This window comes from Phalacrocorax aristotelis, chromosome 1 (genome assembly GCF_949628215.1).
Source record: "Phalacrocorax aristotelis chromosome 1, bGulAri2.1, whole genome shotgun sequence".
NCBI lineage: Eukaryota > Metazoa > Chordata > Aves > Suliformes > Phalacrocoracidae > Phalacrocorax > Phalacrocorax aristotelis.
Genome location: NC_134276.1, coordinates 152,319,348 through 152,343,377, shown reverse-complemented (window position 1 = coordinate 152,343,377; position 24,030 = coordinate 152,319,348). Strand labels below are relative to the sequence as shown.

At 41.9% G+C, this 24,030-nt stretch overlaps 1 protein-coding gene across 2 annotated transcripts in view; it reads left to right on the top strand.

Annotated features, from left to right (window-relative positions):
• Positions 1-24,030, top strand: part of DENND5B (DENN domain containing 5B) — a 122,389-nt gene that overhangs the window by 46,670 nt on the left and 51,689 nt on the right. The window contains exons 2-4 of one of the 2 annotated variants that reach the window (XM_075116524.1): positions 7,889-7,954; positions 13,069-13,178; positions 18,327-18,993. In XM_075116524.1, the coding sequence (XP_074972625.1) occupies positions 7,889-7,954; positions 13,069-13,178; positions 18,327-18,993 (843 nt within the window). The remainder of the gene's footprint in view (positions 1-7,888; positions 7,955-13,068; positions 13,179-18,326; positions 18,994-24,030) is intronic. The other variant, XM_075116514.1, reaches the window with a different exon arrangement.

Sequence of the window (24,030 nt, the reverse complement as noted above, 5' to 3'; positions counted from 1 at the left end):
AAAGGAGAACAACGAGAGGCGCAAAGCCCCGGGGGAGGGGGGAAGGGAGGGGAGAGGGGGAACGAACCGCCGGAACAAACCGCACGCGCCGCAGCCGCCCGCCAACCCGACGCCGCGCCGCCTGCGCGCTGCCACTGCCCCCCCTCAATATACTGGTCGTGGTGTCACATGGTATGGAATGAACCTGCCATTGGCCAGTCGGGGTCAGCCGCCCCCACCATGGCCCTGCCCCTCCCAGCCCCCCCTGCCACGCCACGCGGCAGAGCGCGGGAAGCTGGAAAGGTAGCTGACCCCCACAGTGAGGAGAATTAACCCCTTCTCAGCCAAAACCAGCACAGTGTGCTTCCTATGTAAGTATAAAAAAAGATTGCGTCCTTAATGTAAATATTTAATCTAATGCACATAGACCTGTTAACCTTTGCATTGAGGAGGTACCCATCAGGGATGCTCTCGCTGTATTTGCATGTTGCAGAATAAATCACCAGAAACCTGTCAAACCCTGAAGAGATATGCAAATGCCTGAGTCTCTTTAATCTAGCATGTGTGTATCCTGCCTGATTTGAGATGGGAATTCTAATCTCATGGGAGTGATGAAGGAACTCCTGACGCTACCGCAGTGCTGTGAGGAATTACGAGCCAGCTGGGGTCCAGGTTTGAGGACCATCTCTATTGTTGCTTGGGCCATTTGGTCAAGCTGGGAAGAGCCCCAGGTGCAGGGGGCAGCTTTTGACTCTGTAATGGAGCATTCCTGCCAGTCCCCTCTCATTGGGAAGAGAGAGCATGCACATGTATGTGGTTGTGAGTACATTATATATGTGCTCTCTTTTACATGGAATAATTTTTAGTTGGTAGGCTTATGATTTATAGGGAATGTGAGTGGGGACTGTTGAAACCCATCCTTACGCACCTCTTCTGTCTTGACTTGAAGGAATGACAACTTCTTTCTCCATGCAGAATGATTATGCTCTTGTTTTCTGTAATTGGATGCTTAGATGTAGCTGTCCCACATTGTCACACTGAGACATCATTGTTTTCAGAGTCATGTTGCTATACCCATACATTTTGTTAATTCAGTTTCCTTTTGCATGCACTTCTCTGTATTTATTAGACCTCACAGACCTTACTACACTCACAGAGATTGTAGCTACTAAAGTGTGTTCAGCTATGATGTGGTCTGTGCCTAATCCAGCCTTGATCGGCTCAGTATGAAATATGTCATTTCTAATGTATGTATGCTGGAACAGTTACTGAGGTCTCCAAAACAGCATGGCATGGCTTGCTTCATTACGTGCAGCATTCTGTTTAACTCCACAAAATTCCCCTTTATGCAAAAGGAAAATGTAAAATGTCATAACAATGGCCAGGAGGGCTCTTGTGTCTGTTTGGGGTGGCTCTAAATGGTTTGCTTTAGAATTAGCCTCTCTGTAGTCGGTGGCAACTCAAGCTTATTTAAAAATGACAGCGGCAATTACGTGCCTTCTACATATGTATTCTTAATGTGCCAATCAACCTGGGATCCAGGCACTAAAAGATTAGTGGATTAGTGGTAAAGAGGAAACATTTGCTTAAATGCCAGGTAATTTTAGGGTTATTTAGATCTCTGTTCTCTGCTGCTTCCATCTTTACTAGCAGGGCATTAAAATAGCAGGCAAAATATGCATTTGGGGTGAAAGTGGACTCCAATTTCTCACCTGTTTGAGCATCTCTCCAGCTCCCCTTTCAGAGTCCCACCAGCTCTTTTCAACCCTGTTTCAGGGCAGGAAATGTGCATTGTGTCCTTTTGTCACTCTCCACAGTCTTTTTACCTTTACGGTCTGAAAACATCCCAGAAATGTTTGTTGGTTTTACATGGGTATCTGTTGCTCTACAGGGGGCTTTTTACTGGAGTGGCAGCGGAAATTTGAGGGGATAAGGGAGTAAGACACTGGTTTTCATTGCTGTGCTTTGGCAAAGGAGATACTTTTAAGATACAGAGCCCTTTGTACTGACCCTTTTTGCCTGTTTTGTGGGATGTTACCTGTGTTTTTTAAGATATTTTGTTGATGATAGTGGAAGGTGTATCCTGGAGTTTAAGGCTGGATTGTTGGGAGAGATGGCAACCCCAAAATAGACTGGAGATTAAATTTGATAGAAGCCTTAAAGTGGTATTTTTGGGGTGCATGAAGGTTAGGAATGCATCTGCAGAATTGCCTCCATTTCCAGACGTTTGTGGGAACAAGTGGGACAAGGGAAGAAAGGGTTTGAGGTGCAGGGGCATTTGCAAGCTGAGCCCAACGACAATTATTTTTCTGGCCTTCTCAATGGAGATCGACCTTTAGAAAGATGCTTTGGCACCTAATATTCCCCAAGCCATTAAGGGAAGCCAAAGGATTTTGCTTCTGGGCTCCCCTTTGTAGGCATCTGAACTAAATCTAGAGGCATGGTAGAAACACTGCTGTGCATGTAGTTTCCCATCTGGAGTCTAGTTCAGACCCAGAAATTAGTATTGGTCCACACCTTTGGATTTGAATCCTGACACTTCACTGTGGCATGGTGATTGAGTCCTGGTTTCAGCTTTCTGTATTTTCAGTAGACTTGGAAACTGGCCACAAAATGGTCAGCAGTGATAAAGCATAAATCTGGTTGTTTATGCTTTGTCTGAGATGTATAGAGCTCTGCTGCAGTGGAAAAAACCTAAAGCTGTGTGTAACTAGTCATGGTTTACTTAAGCATAGAGAATATTTTTCTTGTGCGTTAGATGTGCAGTTACTGTGTACTAATAGCTTCTTGATGATCGCTTGTGTAAACTCACCGGCAGCAGCCCGATCTTCAAACAGTTTCTAAATGCAGGTGGTGTTGACCAAGACATGTAGGTTCTTGCAAAGATGTTGGTGGCAGAAGAGGTATTTTAACTGAATAGTTAAAAGAACTGATCTTTCTTTACATATGATGATATATTTGCCTCTTAACAATGTTCTACCACTCTTAGTTGACAAAATTCCAGTGTTGATTTTCCAAGAGCTAATAAGAACAGCATCATCCAGGACATTGTATAAATATCTTGCTCCTTTGGTGGCAGGTTTGCCCACAGGAGAAGCATTTGCAGCAATATGCTGATCTCCAGTTATTTTAGCACACCTGGCTTGAAGCATCTGAGAGCAATCTCCAAGTTGAAATGGTTTCTCGGGTAGCTCTTAAGTGGAAGTATCAGCATTAAGGACTAATACAGCTGTGTAGGCAGCAGATCCTCGTCTTGCCCGCGTCTTGCCCGCGTCTTCATTCCTTCTTACCACTATTGTCCACCCGGGAGCTCTGATAACATCAAACCTTGCCTGAGGATGCTTGTGACTTTTCAGTGTGTGGAAAGTTTTTGCCTTTTCTTTTTCTAAAGTGATTCACTTGTTGAAAACTGGCGGAAGACCGGCTCTGGGAGACTGTTATAAGGACAATTAATTGTTGGCAGCAGTTTAAACAGCAGTTTCTCAAAAACCCCTAAACAAAATCAGTTTGTGCAACACAAGGGAGTGTTTCTACTTCATGCTGATGAAAGAGCTTTCTTGACTACAAGAAGCAAAGTTCTTTCCTTGCTAGACCCCCTTCCCATCATAACCACACATAACTAAGTTTTCATAAAGCTTAGCAGCTGCAACTTTGACAGGCAAGCATTGTCTTGCTGTAACCCTGTCCTTGTAAAGGGTATGCGAAAAAAGTAACTCAGTACAGTGAGGAGTTAATTGTGGGCCAGCTCTTCAAGGAGCGTGAAGAGGCTGTCCCTGCCCAGGGTGTTTTAAGTTGTTAGCTTGTGTGCCACTGTTGGGTTGTGGATTGTGCTGTTTGAAGAAGAAAAATCTTCTTCAGAAACTGGGAATAGGTTCCTTCTAGAGAGTGCTGATGGATGTAGAAGACTGACTTTCGCAGGCTGGGTTCTGTGTGGCCTATAAAAAACCAACCACAGGGCCTTTGGATCCTCTTTGTGGCGCAGCACATCAAGGGACTGCTCTTGGGGACATCAGAAAGCAAGGGCTTCCTTTAAACCAGAAAAGTCTATTGCCCAGCGTAATGCTGCTAAGTTCAGGGAACTGAGGCCTCAAGCTTGTGTGAGATGGGCAAAAAGAAAGTCACTAAAAAGTAAAATCCCAAATCAGGCATAGCTGACTATTCGAGCTGCAGGATGGGCATCTTCATGCTCTGTTTATGTCAAAGTGGATTAGTGCTGAAAATGGTCCAGGCCAAATTAAGCTTCTTGCTTTTCTTGTACTGATTTGCAAACCGAGCTTAATTTCGGTGGCAGAAGGTGTTATCAGTGAATTTATTCACACTCTGCTGTTGTATAAATGCAGCTTTGGTGAAATTGCTTCTAACTTCAAGTAACAAAACACCTGAAACTTGCCATCCAGATGAGTCAAGGGGGTGACTAATATCGGTGCATGATATTACGTGCATTGCAAAGTGGTTTAAAAAAGAAATCTATCTTAATACAGCCCAATCTAAAAGATAAATGAATGTATTGTAATTATAAAAATAAAGAATGAAAATAAACCTGCTTGTTCTTGTACTAAAAAAGCCCCAAAGCAAAACTTACTGAAAAATTCCCCTTTTATTCCTGCATTCTTGTGCACAAACCTCCACAGTAATAGTACAGGGATTTTTTAGGATGACACGTTCTGGTTGTTTGTCACTTGGGGTTATTTTTTCCCTTTTCTTATCTCCAGAAATACCAACTGTAGTAAAGCAGAGCTTAACACAAGCCTCTTCTGTCCTAGGGGAGTAGAGGACAAACCTTGTTTTAAGATTTGAATTGAAAATTATGTTTTTGTGTTTCCAAAACCAGTCTAAGAATGTGGCATCGTGTTTTAACACAGAAGTTGGGTACATTTGAACTCAGTCCTGCCCTTGTAAATGAGCAGGAAGCACAAGAGTGAAAGGAGTCCTGTGCAAAAGGTGCAACAGGATACCTAACTCTGCATTTAGTCCACGGAGGGAGGTGAACATGTGAAATGGGTGTTCCACTGGGCAGGATGCCATCCAAACATCACAGAGAACGTGATGGCATCTAAAAATGCTTTTCCTTCCTTGGCAGTTCAGCCCAAGCCTGCAGGCAGGTGCCTCTTGCTCCAAAGCCAGGGATCCCCTTGCCGTACGGGCTTTGGCGTCCTGCTGTGTTGAAGGACCTGAGCTGGTGCTTTGCTCTTGCTTGAACATTTTTTTTACTCTGCCATTGTTAATGCTCTTCTGGGAACTGAGAGATGGATTTCAGACCCTCCGATTTCTTATTGTTACATATATTGCTCACTTGCTGTGTAACTAACAGAAGGGTTAGCAGGCAGTTTAAGAATAATAATATATTAAACTTAAATCTAAATGAACTTTTAATTATTGCTCAAATTGTTTTCCCTATTAGTAAAAATGCTCTTCATTCTATATCGAGTATTCAAAATGAACAACAGATTTGAATATAAAAATGCAATAAAAAAAGAAAATATGCCACTTCCTGTATATAAACAGGATAGACCAAGGGTCTTGGGGGCACGCTTTCCCCGTAATGCCCAGCAGTGGATGAGGAGCCCGTGCTTGGAAAGGCAGCGTGGCAGCACGAACAGAATGAGTGAATTCCACACACCTTGATTTCTAGAGACCATAAAGGCCCAAGGCATAAATGATTTCCTATATTTATAAGTATATGTCCAGTTTTATACCTGCTCCACTATTTCTTCCTAATCCGTTCCTGCCCCTGGGGACAGGCCCCCAAGGTAATTGTGTAGCAGCACTGTGCCTCTGGTACATGTTTATTAAACTCCCCTACCCCACTGCAAAAAATCACCCAAACTGACATAATTTAAGCCGTGACTTTTTGGATTTGACAAGATTATGATGCAATACTATGTCAGAGGAGTGGTGTAATTCATACTTGTTTGCTAGTGTAGCAGGATGTCTGTGGTGTGTTGGCAGCTGGGACTGGGGCTATTTTAAGAAGCTGACAATATTGGTGCTGTATAGTGTTACTCCATAGGCTGAGAGGAAGTATTTTAATCAAGGTCAGGAGGAAGGGGTGATGGCAAACTAAACTGCTCATGTTACGTTTTAGCCTTTTTCTCTTTATTTATAGTTGTGCAATAACTCTTAGGTGAAACAAATCTTTTAAAAAGGATTGTTGAAATCCTGAGCCTTTTCTAAGTGTAATTAGTCTGTGGCAATACTCTTATTCCATTACGTTTTGTTTGTGTAAAGAATTAGGCCGTACAACAGTGTTTGTAGCTCTGTATTTGTATCGCTGTTGTCAAAGATCTTCTGCAATTTGTTGTGCAGGAGTTCATGTAAATTCTGTGACTGTTTAGCCATATGATTAAGATGATAAATGGTCAAAATACTGAAAGGGGTAGCAAAGCCAGAACCTGTCCTGGCACATCAGGCTATGCAGCCCTTCACAAGGTGTTAAGTCTTTCCTTTACACTATTCCTATTGCAGAGGTGGTGACTTAAGTCGGTGGAAGCTTGGTGCCAAATTCCCTTTCAGTTATAATGTTGTAAAGGACTTTTGGGGAGAGCTGTGAGGGCAGCCTGGCAGAGAGGCTTGTAAAGGCACTGTGGGTATGGGGAAGTTGCCAGCTTTAGCTCATCGCTGTTAACTGGGAGAGTTTGGAGTCCTGATGGTGGCAGAGACTGTGGTCTTCTGGACTAGCATATTAAACAAATGCTCTGACAACATGTTCCCAGAAAATCAGTAGGCGATTGCTTGGTTTGTTTCCTTTAATTTAAATATTTATGCAACTTTGTAGTTCAAACAGCTCAAAAGTAGAATGAAATAGCTTAAGACACCTGGAGTTGGAAAAACATTGTCCTGCACACTTGATTATGGGTTATCTACAAGTGCCTCCTAAAGAAACAAGAAAATTATTGTAAAGTACAAATTCAAATCTAAAAATCTTTATTGAAAGTGTTCCTGTGCCCTCTGTCGAGGGCCGCCTTCCCAGAAAATACAGCCTTGGCAGAATTCTCTGGGTCCTCTGAACTGGTGCCTGGATTAACAGCTCAAGTAGGAGGTCATGGTGGAAATACTCTGAATTTACACCTAGAAACTGAATGACCAGAGAGGTCAATGGTATTGCGACTTTAATATCCACTCCAGGTTTATAAAAATAGATTTAACATGAGAAGGATTGCATAATGCCTTTGTGTAGTCTACAAATGGGACTTTTTTGACGAAGGAGTGCCATGGTGTTTGTGAAAACATTTTTGTTTTTCTGCAGGAGATGAGCAAACCAGCTGGAAGAAACTTCAGTTAGACATGCCAGCAGGAAGCTCTTCCATTACCAGTGCCTACTAGGGTAGCTGTTACTGGGAGAGATTAAAATTGTTCATTAAAGTTATAAACATAGCTTATTTATTAAAATCCTTGTCTAAAAACACCCTATTATGAGACAGAAATGATGAACAGAACTAGTAGGTAACTTGTCCTGAAAATGGCATGCAGTAGAGCATTGAAAGTATAATGGCATGGCTAACAGTATTATACTAAAGAAAACCTCTCAGGTTTAGTTCAGAACCAGTTAAAGAACTGTGGGTTTCCCCCCTGAGTTTCACAGGCTCAATATATGAACAAAGCTGTCTTTCATAATAGGGAAGTTGTACAGTAGCATGCTGTTTGAAGTACTGAGAATTTAATCTTGTTACTAATTTTGACAAGTATTTCTACAATGTCGGTCGATGCGTTCAACACCTTTATGGTAATACAGTTGTGGAGGGTTTTATTTATCACATGGATTTTCCCTTTGGCAGTAGTGGGGGGGAAGAGAGGTTGCAATGGGGAGTGTTTAATGTCTGCTTCACATTTTTCCCTTCCCCTGTACGTCTGTATATCTTCATTTTGTTCATACTTGCTTTTTTTTATCTCTGTTTGTTATGTTGTGTAGTCTTGTACAAATGGCTAGAAGCAGATCTCCATGGCAAGAGCTCAGATACTGCAGACAAAACCTCAGGTAAAGAGGCGTTAAGGACAAAACAATCACCAGGCCCTCTCTCTATTTTCTGTCTTCCAACTCCCCTGGAATCAAATTAAGGATTGGAGTTCAAAAACGAAACAAAAAATCAACTTCTTCATTCTTTTACCTAACTTGAATCAATATCTGATAAATTTTAGTCTTTTTCTTGAAGATCTCTTGGCAGATATGCTTCCCCGCTCCAACGAAATGCTACTAGTGGTGTCAGGTACATTGGTGGATATACAAATTCCTAGATCTTGGTGTGCTTGGTAAAGGCTGAACAATAACTTGCGTGAGGCCGTATTAAAGGATCCTTATCAAGAAATCTGACTGGGCATAGTTATGTAGATTTGTGGACAAATGGTACTGGAATGTTCAGCTCTACCAATTTCTGCTAAACAGACCCAAAGGTTCCTGAGACCTGAAGGAAGCATGTTTTGCAGTCTAAATTTAAATAGCAATATTAGTGAGGTCCACACAGGCACACATGCCCCCCAAAAAAGCTAAGTCATGTAGACATATTGATAGGGTACACAACGCACTATGGCTTCTTGCTTGAATGTGATCCATCAATTCCTTTACACATTGACATGTAAGAGGTGGGTTAGACCCTGCTCACCCCCTTCTGCCCTCCAAAAAAGCCACCAACGTCTTAAAGACAACACAGATATTAAAATTCTGGAATTAAAACTGTTTTGTCTGCCTTGTCCCGGTCCTCCCTTTCATATCATTTCCCTCCTCTGCTGTAAGATTATGAGAATATGTGTTCAGAAATAGTGCCTTTGAGTTAATGTCCGTGAACACTGCCTAGCCTACCACAGTCACTTTGGTGTCATGGTGGGGCACAGAAGAAAAGCACCAGAGCGCAATTTCTGCACTACTTAAACTAACAAGTCTCCTGACCTGACAATTAACAGCTTAGTTGCTCCCCAGCCAAGCACTATTATTCCTGACCCAACGTTTTTCTTTTCTCACTCTCACGTTGTCCATTACTTGTGTCTCATGCAGGGTCACCCAGTTATCCAATACTTAACAAAGTTCCATCTGCAGGGAAAGACCATAGCTGGATGTGCTGAACACTTTTAATTAGAAATAGCTATCAAAGAGGTTGTCACCATGAAGTGCAGTACGGTGCATAGTCATTCTCCCAGTACATTCCTCTAAAGGAATAAAAGATATTTTTATTTCTGTGGTCACAAGGATTCCTGTCTACGTTCCAGAGCTTGGAAGGAGTGACAGATAGCTCGCGTTCCCTGGACCAGAGAGTGTGGGTGGAGGATGCCTCTGCCTATTTAGTACGTATTTTTGTATGCCTCTGTAGCTGTGATAATTAAAACAGATCTGCATAAACCTTAAGATTGCTACATTTTTAAATACAATCGCTCGTATGAAAGCCATCATGACTGACAACCTCACAACTATAGCTGCATTTCCCTTGTAATTTTATCCTTCATGCAAAACACGGAGGATGCTTGTTTTCTAATTTTGAGAAATTTTTTCATTTTGAAATGAAATTAGCATGGTTTTTCTTGATCTACCACCCATCACTTCAACATTTGCTTTTAATTTGAAGCTAAAGGTCCCTTTAAAAATGAGCGCCTTTAAGGGAAAGCGCAAGTTGTTTAAAAGTACCATTACATAGGATGTAGTATCCAATTGAAATGGAACTTGAATATGACACATTTTATGCAATTTTGAAAAATACTTGAATGATTTTTTTTAAATATCCTGAAAGCAAAAGGAGTCAAAACAAAATTTTTAATTTCCCTCTGAGAGGCAGCTTGCCCCATGAAATGTGCTTTTTGCATACCATACAAATACACACCACGCATCAAATACAATGTTTCTGTCTGTGCTTATAGTACTGTTATCTGGCCATTAATATTTTAGAATACAGATTCAATTCACATTTGATACTTGCTTCATTTTTAATGTGCCTTGCTAATCCTGTTTGGGAAGTTAGCAAGCAAACACTTAAGAGCACATGGTAGATTCAATGAAAATTCACTGTTTGCCTGGAAAAACAGCTAAAAAGATGTTGTCATGTGTGACTCAGCAGTTCAGAACTACCAATGCTGAGAGTTGATGATACCAGGTACCCTTTGGTCCAGATCCCTTCCCTCATGTTTGCCAAGAAGGTTTTGCTTCCTGTGGTTTTCTTCCAGCTGCTTGTCAGTGTGGAGCTTGTCAGTGTGGAGCTGGCTGTCACAGTCCATATCTCTCATCTCATTTTGGTGAGAGTCCTGCTAGTTTGGCCAAATGATGACATTTCACCCTGACATGTGGGCTGCTTTCTGTCATGTCCTTGTACTGTTTCTTTCCTAAAATCTCCTTTAAAAGCTTGCCCTGCCTGGCTTCCCAGGGGCAGCTTTGTATGGAGGGTGTGATGTTGTGTCCTTTGATTTACTCTAGTGTGGTTTCTCGGCTCTTTTGTCTCGTGTTCACTGATTGAGAAAATTTTCTGTGTATCTGTTTTACCTTTAATTTCTGTTTTTTAAAACAACCATAGTAGTAAAGTGCAAACCCTGCAGGGACTCTGCAAAGGTAAGTTATTTGTGCCATTTACTTTCCTGGATGAAATGAATCCATGTTGTCAGCCTACTGCAACATGGTTACACTGGGCTCGGAAAGCTGGAATTCTTAAAGCAACACTTGTGCTTCATAAACAAAACATTTTAGACATCTCTGATGCCTAAATGACTGCATGAGTATGTGCAGCAGCATACAAATTATTGGCCGTTTCCAAAAGCTGACTGAAACCCTCAGTTTTTCATTATTACAGTGGTTTATTTGCAAGTATGCCTTGTTCTTCTCCACTGGTTCCAGATGCTGCCAGAGTATTGCCTGTTCAGATCAGGGGGTGGTTTATAGGGAAAACGAGACATAGGATGTTCAATAACAAGAAGCGCAAAAAACCAGGGCCTTCCCCCTCTTATATACCCAGTGATGTAATTTTTGGTCTATCCTGGAAATAAGTACAGCTTTATCTGGTGGGGTTAGTTAGTAACTGAGCCACCAAACTAGGAGAGGAGGCTATTTTCCCATGGAGAAGCCTTCCAGGATCACTTCCCAAATATCTCAGAGCAGTCTTGCACGCTTTCAGAGTCTGTCAATGCCACTCTGTTGCCGGAGGACAGGTTAAAGGCAAGACAGCATGTGGCACCATGCGGCAGCTGCCCTCTCTGCCTCACCACAAGCTCAAACTGTGCTACCAAAACAGATAGGTAAAGCTACCGTGTATGTAACGCTCTGCTTCAGGATGCACATGGAAGTTATTTTGGTGAAAGCCAGGTGCTTTGCCTTCCCCTCAGTCTAAGGGCACAGAGCCGTGACTCTGAGATGCCACATGTCCTAGGTGTGCTGCAAGTGGGGCTCACCCAAGCACGCCCAGCATGCAGGGAGCCCGGGCGAAGCCCACCCCAATTTTGTGGTGCCTATAAGTGAGCACAAACATTAGAAACAGTAAATGATGTGATTAATGTGCGTTGCTGCTGGACTTCCATTTACAGTTTTGTGCTAATACCAGTTGATTAATAGATTTAGTTGTTGACTTCATCATTGTGGGCTATTTTTCAAGCAAAAGGTGTTTTTACAATACCTGTACAATGTAGATGGGAAAAGTGGCGCCCAAAGAACCTGCAAAGGGCTCCACCAGTGGGTGAACTGCAGAGGTGACGAGTGCCTCTGAACCATGCAAATTACCCAATTAGCATCAATCAGGTTACATTAACGTTTTTTGGTCATGAAAAAGGAAACCTTTAAAAAAATTTGGACTCCAGCAATGATTTTCTGTTAGCGGTAGAGAACTTTTAGTAGAAGCAACCAAACAAATTTAGCATCAAATATCTGCCTTTCTGCTAATTCACAGTGGTAAGGTAAACTACATCAGATGTGTAGATGGAAGATCTAATTAGGAAATAACCTCATGCATATTTATTTGATTATGCAAGCACATTAATTACTGTTTGATACTAAGAATTAAAAATGTTGCCAAGTATGTTTAAGTGCATACCTGGAGAGAGAAATTTTAGTGGTTTTGCTTACTGGGATTTTTATTTTGTGAAACCTCAGGAATCAGTGGATGACATCACATCTTTAATGCCTCTTCAAGGAACTTCTGGGCCAAAATAAGATGTTATTTTACTCTATAATAGAGTAATGGTCTCTGGTTTTGTGTATTTCAGTCTGAGTTTTGTAACCAAGCATGGAGAGGATCTTCACAGAGCTTGTGCTCTGGACTGCCTTATCAGCTAGTGGCAAGCCTGGTCCAGCTTGGCAGTTGTGATGAGCTAATCATCTAAACTCCAACATATCTTTAAATTTGATCCCGTTTAGCTGATACCTTCAGTTTTCTTTATTTCTATGATGCATATGCTTTGCTGGATTTCTGGTTTGCCTTGAGCAATTCCAGAAGCAGGCTGGATCCCCCTGCCAGAGCTCCTCACATCTTACCATTGCATTTATTCCTGCCCCAGGAAATATGGCTGCAGCAGCGCACCAGCTTGGACATTTTCTCCTCTCAAGTACAAAATATCCTTGTAGAAGCTTATTTGCTTTTCTCCCCCACAGTTATCGACCAAAATCAATGGGACGGACATAATAGTAGAAAATATAATGCTGCAATATGCCTAAATAATGTGTTAAAAATAAGCCATGGTATAAAAATACCCATAGCCTTAAAAATCTGTGAGATCTCCTAGGAAGGAAAGGATTTTTAAACCCATTCTCTGGATGCATTTGAATGTGAGTGCAGTTGGAATAGCTGGTTAGCTCTCCTCCACCTGGCTCCCCAGCTCACTCAGTGCAGCAGCTCTTACAAGAAGGCACAGTGCAGTTCCAGCAAAGCTGACTTGTGTGTCTTGAGGAATTTCTGCCTGTCTACATGCATACTTGTGGAGGGGAGCTCTGGCATAAGCCTCTGCTTTCCCTTCCCAACCAAGCAGGCGGCTGGCATTGATGTTGGGAGTGAAAATGCCCTTCAGACTTAAAAAAAAAGAAAAAAAAAATCCACAAAAAACCAAAACAACCCCCAGGTGAAAGTAAGCTGCCCAGGTCAGCTCTCTCTGAAGCCTCACTGCTGTGACAAGTCATTATTTCTTCATTTGTTGCAGGAGAGAATTTCGACCAGAGTCCCTTAAGAAGAACCTTCAAGTCCAAAGTTTTGGCCCATTATCCTCAGAACATCGAGTGGAACCCCTTTGACCAGGATGCTGTCAACATGGTAGGTAGAGAAACTCTCTTCTCAAGCTGTTTTCTAACAACTTCAACTCTCAAGTGGTTGCTGGGTTGTTTACAACCAGCCCTTGCAGAGTGATGAATAAGGTGCTCCTGCTGGGACTAAGTGCATCCACTAGGCATGCTGGTTGAAAAGCTGTAGAGGAAGAGGTATTGTGAAAATACAGAATACTTTCAGGCACAACAAAATCAAAATGCTGCATTTCCCTCGTTAGTTCTAGTTAAGCCTACTGTGTGATGACACAAGCCTAACCACCAGCTCAGTGACTGGCCGAGGAGGGGTGCAGTCACTTGGGTTACGTATCTGCAGGTGGGAAGGAGGCAAACAGAGGAATTATTTAAGATACTAATATCTGTGTGAAGTTTGAGTACAAAAAACCTTGACGTTGCAAATAGCAAGGGAGAGAGGAATCTTAATGAAGAAGCCGGAACTTACCTAAACCACAGCTTTTTTTGGGTGGTCGCTTTTAATGGTACCTCTGCACCAATGCATCTTCCATACATCTCCTTCCTCTCAGCTAAACTTGGTGTGAGTTCATCTGTGTGGCCAAATCCCATGAACAGGGGAGGGAGGAGAAAACAGGAGAAGCTGGGGGCAGTGACAACTAAAAGACCGACGATCCACTGGAAATTTTCCCCAAAAGCTGATATTCAAAGGGTGTTTCTGAAATCACCAAAGCACTTGTTAAGAACGTGTCCTGACAAAGACAACAGATTAGTGGTATTTGAGCTTCCCAGTACAGAAAATGCTATTTGTTTTATAACTTAAAAGTAAACAGTTGTTGTAATAATAACATTAAAGCAATATTACCAATTCAGCTGTTCTCAGAACTGTGTATTTGATCTAACTCAAAACTGGAAAATTAGGGGACCCCTTCCCCCCAGTCTAGTTTAGATGTGCTTCACATTTGAGGAGGGTAGGACTACATACTAGCTACTTCAAACCAGAACTAACCTTAGCATATGGTGCGGGTATGAAGTCATGAGAATCTCCTGGCCCTCACTCTGATGGAGAAACAGAGAACACATGAAAACCACAATAACACGGCTTTTGTAAATGCAGTCTGAATTAAGTTTAGTTCACGCTTGAAATTTCTCTACAACCATGAAGGTGTAGAAATCTCCAAAGTCCATCTCCATTTCCACTAAATTTTATTTTTTAACATTGTGCCAAATGTTTAACCTGAAAAGCCAGGAGCTGGAAGTAGCAGTGACACTGAGGGCTGATACTCTGGCATTGCACATCCATAGAAAAGCAGAGATGAGCCTACTACCAGTATCAGTCACTTTGCCCACTGGCAGCTGGGGATTTCTGTCCTCTGCTTCCAAACATGCATTGGTGGAGACGGTGCATAAACAGAAGGCATGAAGGACTCAGAACGATGCTTCATCAGCACAGTTAAGACGGTAATAACTCAGCTACCAAGGCTACTTATGCCTTTTAGTTCTGTCTTTGAATTGGGGGTGTTCAGAGGAGTGATGGTGGGTGTGCAGCAGAAATATGGCAGCAAGAGGTAATAGCTGGAATCGCTACATTATTTGTGTCTCATGTTACAGTTGAAAATACCTAGTATTCATGAAGTGTGATCATATTATTGGATGACAATGGAATACCAAAACCAGCAAGAGACCTACTGAAATAAAATAATTGAACTGAGCTGCATCCAGCTGAAATCAAATAGCTGAAGAACACATCTTTCATTTGCAATGTGTCTTGGAGAGGAAAAAAAAAAAAGCATTTGCTAACAGCAGCAGTATTTAATGGTCTTTTAAATCATCTTTTGGAAAACTTCTTTATTGTTTTGATCTGAAACATCATTTAAGGTAATATCCACCTCCACAGAATCCCTTGAGGCAATTATTGGCCTTTCTGATCTTGCCTTGCTGTATTAGTTCTGCCTATGTGTTTGCTTTATGTGAGCTTCCAGAAGCAATTTTCCTCAGAGAAGAAAATGCATAAATCCTTGAAGGTTAACTTCTGAGAACTCTGGCTTTGCTGGATGCCTAAGGAATTTCAATTGCCTTCTGAAAATGTCCTGTCAGTTTAAAAATAACCCCCTGAAGTCCCAAGAAATCACTGTGCCTACGAGTCATGTTTTCTCTCCCTTTCAAATTATATAGAGTTCTCTTTAATAAGGAAGTATTAATTTTCTCCCACTGCTTTTTGTGATTATCTCTGCCTAACGTCACATACTGTCTTCTGTGGCCATTCTGCAAGTCATGTGTTGTACCAAACTGAAGTTCTCAGTAGAGAGGAAAGTGAAATTTTTAGGAAATAAACCTCCTATTTTAGCCCTCTGGTTCATCAAGGCATATAAATCTTTGCCTGTATTTCTGAAGTCCAAGGAAGCATTGTTTGTTTCATGCGTCGTGTACTGAGATAAAAGAATTAAAGGTTTCCCAGTGTAATCTGAAGGAGCAGGCTTTGACACAAAAGCGTCTTTCCACCCTCTCACCCATGGCTCAATTTGAGTATGGAGCTTGCTGCCGCAGCATGTTGTCAACGTGAAAAATATGCAGGGGCTTAAAAAGTGAAACAGAGGATCTAATGGAGAAGAGGTGAACTGGTGCTGATGGGCAGTGGTCCAGAGATATCTGCAACTGATGATGACTGGAAGGAAGGAGGGATTACAGCGTGCATGTGTGTCCTGCCTCAGTGTTTAGGAAAAGGGTATCTCCTACTCACCACTTCTAGACATGTGGTGTGGATTAGTTGATATCTTCTTTTCTGTCTTTGTGCAGCTTCCTTTTGTTTTTACAAACCATGTTGATTATAAGCATTATTGCAAGTAGGATTTAATTCCACGTTTTTCTGCTGATAGATAGGTTTAAATATAAATAGTACAATGCTCTGAAAACCAAAATTCTATCCTTTGATCAGTAATCTTGGATAGTTTTCTGTGTTTATATACAGATGCAATAAAGGTGACTGCCTGCCTTCTCACCATTAGGCAGCCAGCTTCACCAGCAGGCAAAGCTTTCATCCCCTCCACCACTCAACACATCCCAAGCTGCTCTTCTCCAACACTCTCCTGTGCCACATGTGACAAAACACAGATGAGTTGGGAAGTGATTGATGTCCAAAGCACTAAGATGAAAGTTTTCATGCATTAACTGCAAATTTGAAGCTTTCTGTGTTGCTGGAAAATGAGCACAGGATCTTCCTTTTGATCTTAGCTTCTTAAGTGACACTTGGTCGTTCTTCCCTGCCTCAGTGCTTTCCCATCTTCTTTCTTCCTCTGCCTTCTCCTGTGTCTTCATGTATTTCTAATGATAGTGTCAGTCTCTGTGCCAGGGTTTGCAGCCAGGGTCTTAAAATGTCAATATTCTGCATATGCTGGGCTGTGGCTAAAACTTAGTAGGTGGGTGTCCCTTTGTGTGTGTATACTCAGTGTATAACAGACAAGGGAATAATAATTAAGGCTTGGAGGAGATTTATTTAATACAGCGTTCTGAAACTGTCTCAGCAGCTCCTCTGAATTTCTGCGCTGTTCATCTGCTCTGGATTGTACCAGTACGTATAACTTGCTTATCCAAGTATTTTTCTGTAAAGTGAAGAAAATATAATCTTTGAGATTAAAACCTCTGATTTTGGCCTGATTGGATTTGATAAGGCTATAGCTGCCATTGAATGCCCACACTCTAGAAACGAAGTTTCATTAAGCAAGCCTGCCAAAAAATAAGGTTAAGAGATTATTTATTGTGCAGAATAAATTTCAATAAAGTGTGGAACAAGGATTTTTTACTACTTCTTTATTGGAGAAGCCTTAACCATGCCACTGCTGTTAATGCCTCAGTAAAAACGATAAACCTTTTGAATGAAAACGAGGCTGCTGTTCAAAAATGGTTCAAGCTGCAATTTCATGGTTTATGTCAGCAAAGCCCATCAATTGAATTAAAGTCTTCTACCATCTCCAGGCTACTTATTTCCCTATACATTACCTTTTAGAGGAATACATAAGAGCTGTCCTAGATAACTTAGGGGCTTGCTAGCATGTTGTGATGTGAGTCTGGACCGCTTGCCTAAATCCCAGCTGGGCTGGTAGTAAGTTTATCAGGCAGTCGAATGGTCTCTGCAAGGCGCACCAGTGAAGTTCCGGATAGGGTATGCCTGAAAAATCATAATTATTTCTCTTGACCTCTTCCATCATCAGAATAATTTACTCCTGGTCAAGGTGAGACGTTAGGGGATGCACTCAGTTGTGTGTAGGTTCACATTGCTTGGGAAAGCTGGCTTCTAGTGTTGCCTTTGGGAATGGGAGGGGCACTTCGAAGGGTCTCCCTCTCTCCTTTCCTCATTTCTTCAGCTGGAAGTACAAAGGAAGCTTTAGTTCTTCATGTATAAACATCCTGATTTAGCTAGAATATAAAGAGTTTCATGCTGATGCACATTCAAACAAGATTTGCTGGATGTTTGTTATTTTGTATTAGATGGCTGATAGAATTCCTGAGGAATGCCTGGAAAAATGCCTGGAGTTCTCACTAGGGCTATGTTTCAGGGAAACACCCATTGTAGTAGAATCACTGCAAAAGATTTTGCTGAGTGGTAAATCAAAAACGAGGCTTTCATAGATTTTTTGGATGCTTCCCCCCACCCCCTTCTTCCAATGTAAGCTATTTTGTAGCACTTAAGGAAGAAAATAAGTGTAATAGCTATCAGTCGATTGTTTTGCTTTCTTTTAAGAAAATTAAGGAAGATCAGAGAATTTAAAGAAGTCTCTAATTTTAATTCAGTGGTATAAGATGCTCCCTTGGCTCTCTGATTTTAGAGTACTGTGGGAACAATATATGCAAATGAGAAAAAACTGGATGTTTTTATTTGATGCTAAGTAGACGACACAAAGGCTATTCAGTAGTGAAAATAATTTTACAAAGTAATGAAAATAAGTCATAATTACCTAATAGATGGGTGATTTTGGAGGGTGTTTTCCTTTTTTCAGTCATGCCTATCTATTCTTTTAAGTAGCATCAGTTTTAGGCTGTTGGTTCTTGGGCTACTTTTCAGGGGGATTATGTTTAATGATTAATGGCTTTTTATGATGCAGTAGGAAAAAAGAATGTGCCTGTAAAGCAAAAGTAACAAAATAAAATTGTAGCATAGATAACTACATCTATTTTTTTTGTCTTTTTTTAGCTGTGTATGCCCAAAGGGCTGTCTTTCAGGACGCAGGCAGATAACAGAGATCCACAGCTCCATTCATTCATTATCACCAGAGAAGATGGCTCTCGTACGTATGGGTTTGTGCTCACATTCTACGAGGAGGTCACGAGCAAGCAGATCTGCACAGCCATGCAAACGCTCTACCAGATGCACAATGCAGAGCAATACAGCAGCGTCTGTGCCTCCTCCTCATGCAGCATGGACTCCCTGGCCAGCAGCATCGACGAGGGCGATGCCACTTCCCTTGCCAAGCTCCAGCGGTACAACTCCTACGACATCAGCAGAGACACGCTGTACGTCTCCAAATGCATATGCCTCATCACCCCTCTGCCCTTCATGCAAGCCTGCAAGAAGTTCCTGATCCAGCTCTATAGGGCAGTGACCTCCCAGCAGCCACCGCCTCTGCCTCTGGAGAGCTACATCCACAACATCCTCTACGAGGTGCCCCTGCCACCCCCGGGCAGGTCGCTGAAGTTTTATGGGGTCTACGAGCCCATCGTGTGCCAGAGACCTGGGCCCAACGAGCTGCCGCTCTCTGACTACCCGCTGCGGGAGGTCTTTGAGTTGCTGGGCCTGGAGAACCTGGTCCAGGTTTTCACCTGCGTTCTTCTGGAGATGCAGATCCTTCTGTACTCACAAGGTGGGCACTTGTCTGGTGATGCACGTTGGGTCTGCTCCCAGTGGGCTGTTCCTGGGCAGCTGCAGCCACAGGAGCTAATATAAAGCTCTTGATTTTCTGTGGATTTGTGAAATGTGAGTGTGTAGTGAAAAAACGTGAGAGAAATTAGTCTGTCTTAATGAAAGCGCTAAATAATTGTTTCCTCCAGGCAGTATAGGTGCCGCTTGTTTAATTATGCATTGTATTTATCACTTGTGACAGCCAGCAATAGAATTCACTTAATTATTTTTCCTTACATTGCCCTTGATCATGCTGCAAGACAGCATGAAACTAATCCTATCATCTGCAAAAATACCAGCAGAAAGTAATACATCTTGCAGAAAACACTCTTGCTACTTTCTTTTTCAAATTTCAGCAGCATATTGAAGTTTGGTGAGATTTCCCCCGTCCTGTATGATGGATATGTTCTGGCTAAAGCACTGGGAGTTTTTTAGCACCTACAGGCTGAAGTTTTAGTGCTGGGTTGGAATTGAGTGGAGTTACAGAGCATCCCTACGTAGTCCCACTTGAGATATTTGGGAACTTTTCTGACAAGGATGCTGGTACTTCTTTTTGAGACACTTGATTGCAATTGGCAAAGGCTAGCTATGTTGGCAGAAGTTGCTTGCACAGAGCCTGTCCGTGTTGAAGTATGCCAGCAAGCTTTTGAAAATCTGGCCTGTAGCTTTTCACTTCTGCTTGTGTCTTTCTGCAATAGTGCAATACTCTGCTACAAGTTTTGGGAATCTTGACTTAGCGCTGGGCATGCTCTGAGGTTTTAAACCCTGCATGATTTTGGTTGCTGTGAGTCTGGCCCTGGTGATATCTGCGTACCAAAAGGTATGTGCTGCAACTGTGGGAATGCACCAGAGTGCCCCAACAAGTCAAGTTCAGGTTTCCTGCTGACTTTCAGGGGGGTTGTCCAGACTTTCTGGAGATTGCTCTAAGTTTTACTGGATGCCGGTCCATATTATCTGGGTTCTCAAATGGCTTCTGTGATGCTGACCCTAAATTAGTAAAAAGTTTGTGGGGGCTTGTTTCATTCGGACTAGGTTGAACAACATGAAGCCAGGAGGTACACACACTTTTTAACAAAAAGTATAAGAAGTGCTGAATACCTAGACTTCTCAAGAGATGTGGTTCAGGGAACAGACAGCTTGAAATGCAGAGGAGAGGATGGGCAGTAATCTAACATGAGTATGGGTAATGAACCTTTAGGCTCCAAAAGTGAATGCTTGGGTTTGTCATATAAAAGAAAAGGTCAGTAAGCGTATAATGGTAATACTAATGAATAAATGACTGAGAACGGGGAAGAATGTTCAGGGCAGTGGAAGGAAGGTAGTTCTTCTGCAGATGACTGAATTCAAAGGATTGCTGGTTCTTTGCAGAGCACTTCTCCACATGGACTCCAGGGGTTTGCTTTTAAGAAGTGAAAATGAAGGGCTTTATCTGCTCTCAGTTTGAAGTGTGAGCAGAAATCCTACTGTTAGTTTTGATTAGACTAGTTGTCCCCTCCCTTCTGCTTCTGTGTGTGTGTGCTTACTCCTTTCTTCCTCAGTTTGAATCATGCTGCCTTTGCCACTTGACACTGGGGTTCAGCATCGAGCAGCAACACCACTGAAATGTCTCCCCATCCCTGCTTATGGACTCACTGAAAACTGAGATTTTTTTTTAATTATTACTGTAAGCTAGTAGCACTAGGAAAAATCTGCTTGTCAGATTACATTTTAGTAATATTTTGTGCAGATGGAGAGCAACCTGCCTATGCATTACTTTTGTAATAGTCCTTGAGACAGATACAAAATATCCACTACATAATTTTGACTCAGTTTTCAGCGCCACCAGAAGTTAGATAAATAACTGTTTTTCTTCCAATTACTGGCTATAATTTAAGGGTTTACTTGTTTGTTTTGTTTTCACTGTGTGGTTTTTTTTTAAGAAAAATGAGATAGTGAGAATTAATCCTCTCCACACTACAAAACTCAGATATTTTTTCCCCTCTCCCTCTGTTATTGGTGAATCTAGGGATGTCCTTGACATGACCTTTACTTCCCTAATATAGGCGCAACTTGATGGCTTATGGGGAAAAGCATACAGCTGTATTAGGGAAATATTGTGATTATGTAAATAGCATCGTAATGCTGGTTCCCAGAGGTGAGGAATGTGGAGTGAAGGTCAAGTGCAAAGCCTCAGTTTTGGCATATCCTGATAGCTGAGTGCACTGCGGCTTCTTTTAAATGTCAGTCTTGCAATTCCTGAAAGAGAAGACAAAGCAGCTCTTCTCCTATTTGGGATATAACCAGGCTAGATACTACTGAAATCTCCTTTCTAAGCTTTGAGATCCATCAGGGAGAAGCAATTTCTTAACTGCAAGTTCTTTCAAGGCAAAAGATGAAAAGAAGTTTTTGGCTTCTGTAATGCTTGTTCCAAAGTGACAAATGAAAGAGTGATTTTGCAAATTTGTCCTTCCTTCCCTTCCTACTTTAAAGAGGTTGGACTCACTGGGCTGTGTTTCCAGTGGCCTGGTCTCGCTGCAGCCTCACCAAACTCAACAAAGATTAACAGAAGATGGTCTTGCATCCACAGGGTGCAATTTCAAGCAAGACAGCATTATTCACCCAAAGTCAGAGTTTACTGAAATGCTGCAATACTCAAGAAATCAGAGCACTGGACCAAGACCTACTTCAGTTCACCGAACTATTTCAGTGAGAGAGCTGCTAATAACACATGTGGGAAAAGTAAGCTGACCTTTTTTGTGGTTCTCCTAGCCCTGTTGGAATGAAGCTTTTCATTCCAGCTTGCCAAAAAAAAATGTTCCTTTTTTTAAAGAATAAAGACTTCTTTTGGAAAGTTGAGTGAAAATGTAAATTGTTGCACAACCCTGACCATACAATGAGTCTGCTGGCTGCCTACTGAGAACCTTAAAGTTCTCACTAAACATCTGTTCACTAAAGGCATAATACTTTTTGAGGCCAAGAAAGAGCAGGAGGAATATGAAAACTGCAAACACTGGGAGCAACAGGTCAAACAGCTTTAGTTCCAAACTTTGTAGGCAAGCACGGGCAGTGGGCTGCCTGTGGGAAGGTTGGTGGTCAAGTAGAGTTGCACCTGGCTACTGACAGAGTTGGTGACACCAGCAGCAGCAGGCTGGCAGGAAGGTAGCACAGAGACTGTACTGGCTTTTCTAGAGTGGCTTTTCTCTAATGAACTAGAGGTTGATGACGAAAAAGTTTATTTTTAACCATGTAGCTGAGGCATAATGTTTCCAGTAGCCTGAACAAAGGCACCTAACTAAATGAAGAGGCGAGGGTGTTGGGTGACTTTACCCAGCTTGCCCTGGATGTGTTCCCAGCATGATATAAGAGTGTCTGGCACAACTCTGTGGCGGGGACAGGACCAATTGGGAGCTGTTTGTACCATGGCTGCTGCTGTCAACTTCAGGTATCTAGTTGCTCTGTTTATGGTATTTTACAGGTGAGTGGTATCCCATCACTTGGGAAAATGAAAGGATTGTAGTGCACTGTAACTTCACTTTGTAGCTGTGGTGGTCAAGCAGAGGGGTGGAGAGGCTGATGTAAAAGAATGATGGGCTGATTTTTTAAGCTATTTCATTCCCAAATGTTTTGGGCTGCTGGCAACTACCTTAATCCTCAATTTCTCTCAAGTTTACAGTTTAAACTTTAAAGCAGCCTGATGCTGAGGAGCTATCAGTGTGGCTTTACAAACCACAGTTTGGGAGCTGCTGGTGTGGATAATTGTGTCTTTGTTGGCCAAAAGCCACTATGACCAAAGCATTTCAGTCTGAGGATGTGAAACATCTGTGCAGCTTGGGACCAGCAAATGGTGTTGTGGCAGCGTTAGGGCAAAACACTGAACAATGCAAGGATAGCTGGGTAAGACCTGTGCTTGAGCCTAAATGGGCAGGCTGAAAAGACAAGTCCTTACTGTTAATGGAGACAGTGTGGACTTGCAGAGAGTTAATAAAAATCTCTGTTGGAGGGTAGATGTAATAGACTGCTCCAAGTGCCGACTTCGGCCTGCAGAGGTGATACAGAAAGCTGTACATGAAGGCACTAGAAGCAGAACCCCTGTGGCTTCAGGTTACATCTTCCTGCATGTAGAGAATACTTTAAAGTTTAATTAGGGGTAAATTTTAACAATTGGGCTTTGAAAACCAAAGGGAGGGATTAGATAGTTTTTCCCCGCAGATCTTCAGGATGCAGCCTTTGGACTGCAGCCTTATAAACTGCATCCTCTAAAAATCAAAGCTTGGATTATGATGTGTTCCTATGACTTCCAAGGGAAGGACATAAGAACTACGAGACTTCCAATAAAGCAGAAAGAATAGATATAGAGTCATATACTTGTTATGACTAAACAAGGCACACGGTATAGCACACATCTAACGTGTAAGCTTGGGGCTTACAGACTTCCACTTATGAAACAGACTTGCTGTTTTAGTGTTGTTATAGTTTATTCAATTGTAGAAAAGTAATACGCAAGTGTCCTTTATTTTTTTCAGAGCACAGCTCTCCTGTGCTACTGTGGAGATCTAAGGTTATTGTGAATGTCCAGGCTTCCAGCAGTGTCTAAGTTAATAATGCTCTGCAATAGCTGCTACAATTTCCCAAGGATCGGTAACAAAACACCACTGGCGTGAGATGTATGCTGGAGAGAGATGAATTAAACTGTGGGCTCTGTGGAAACCTCGGCAATCCATTTTATATGTCTGCCTTTCTAGGGATTTAAACATGAGAGAGAACATGTGGCTGAGACAAAGATAAACTTCTTAGAGCTTAGGCTATTTCTATTCATTATAATTTTGAGCATTTCCCAAGTTGTTTTTCAAAGGGCTTGAGTAATTGCTTCTCAAAGATTGAAATATTCTTTGCATTATTTAGTTTTCAATCTTAGAAGTTATAATACAAATGACTATGCATATATATAGTCATCGCCTAGAGAAAGGTGGTGTCTGTAAGATCTTTCTTACAAAGTCTATTTTGGGGGAGACTTTTTAAA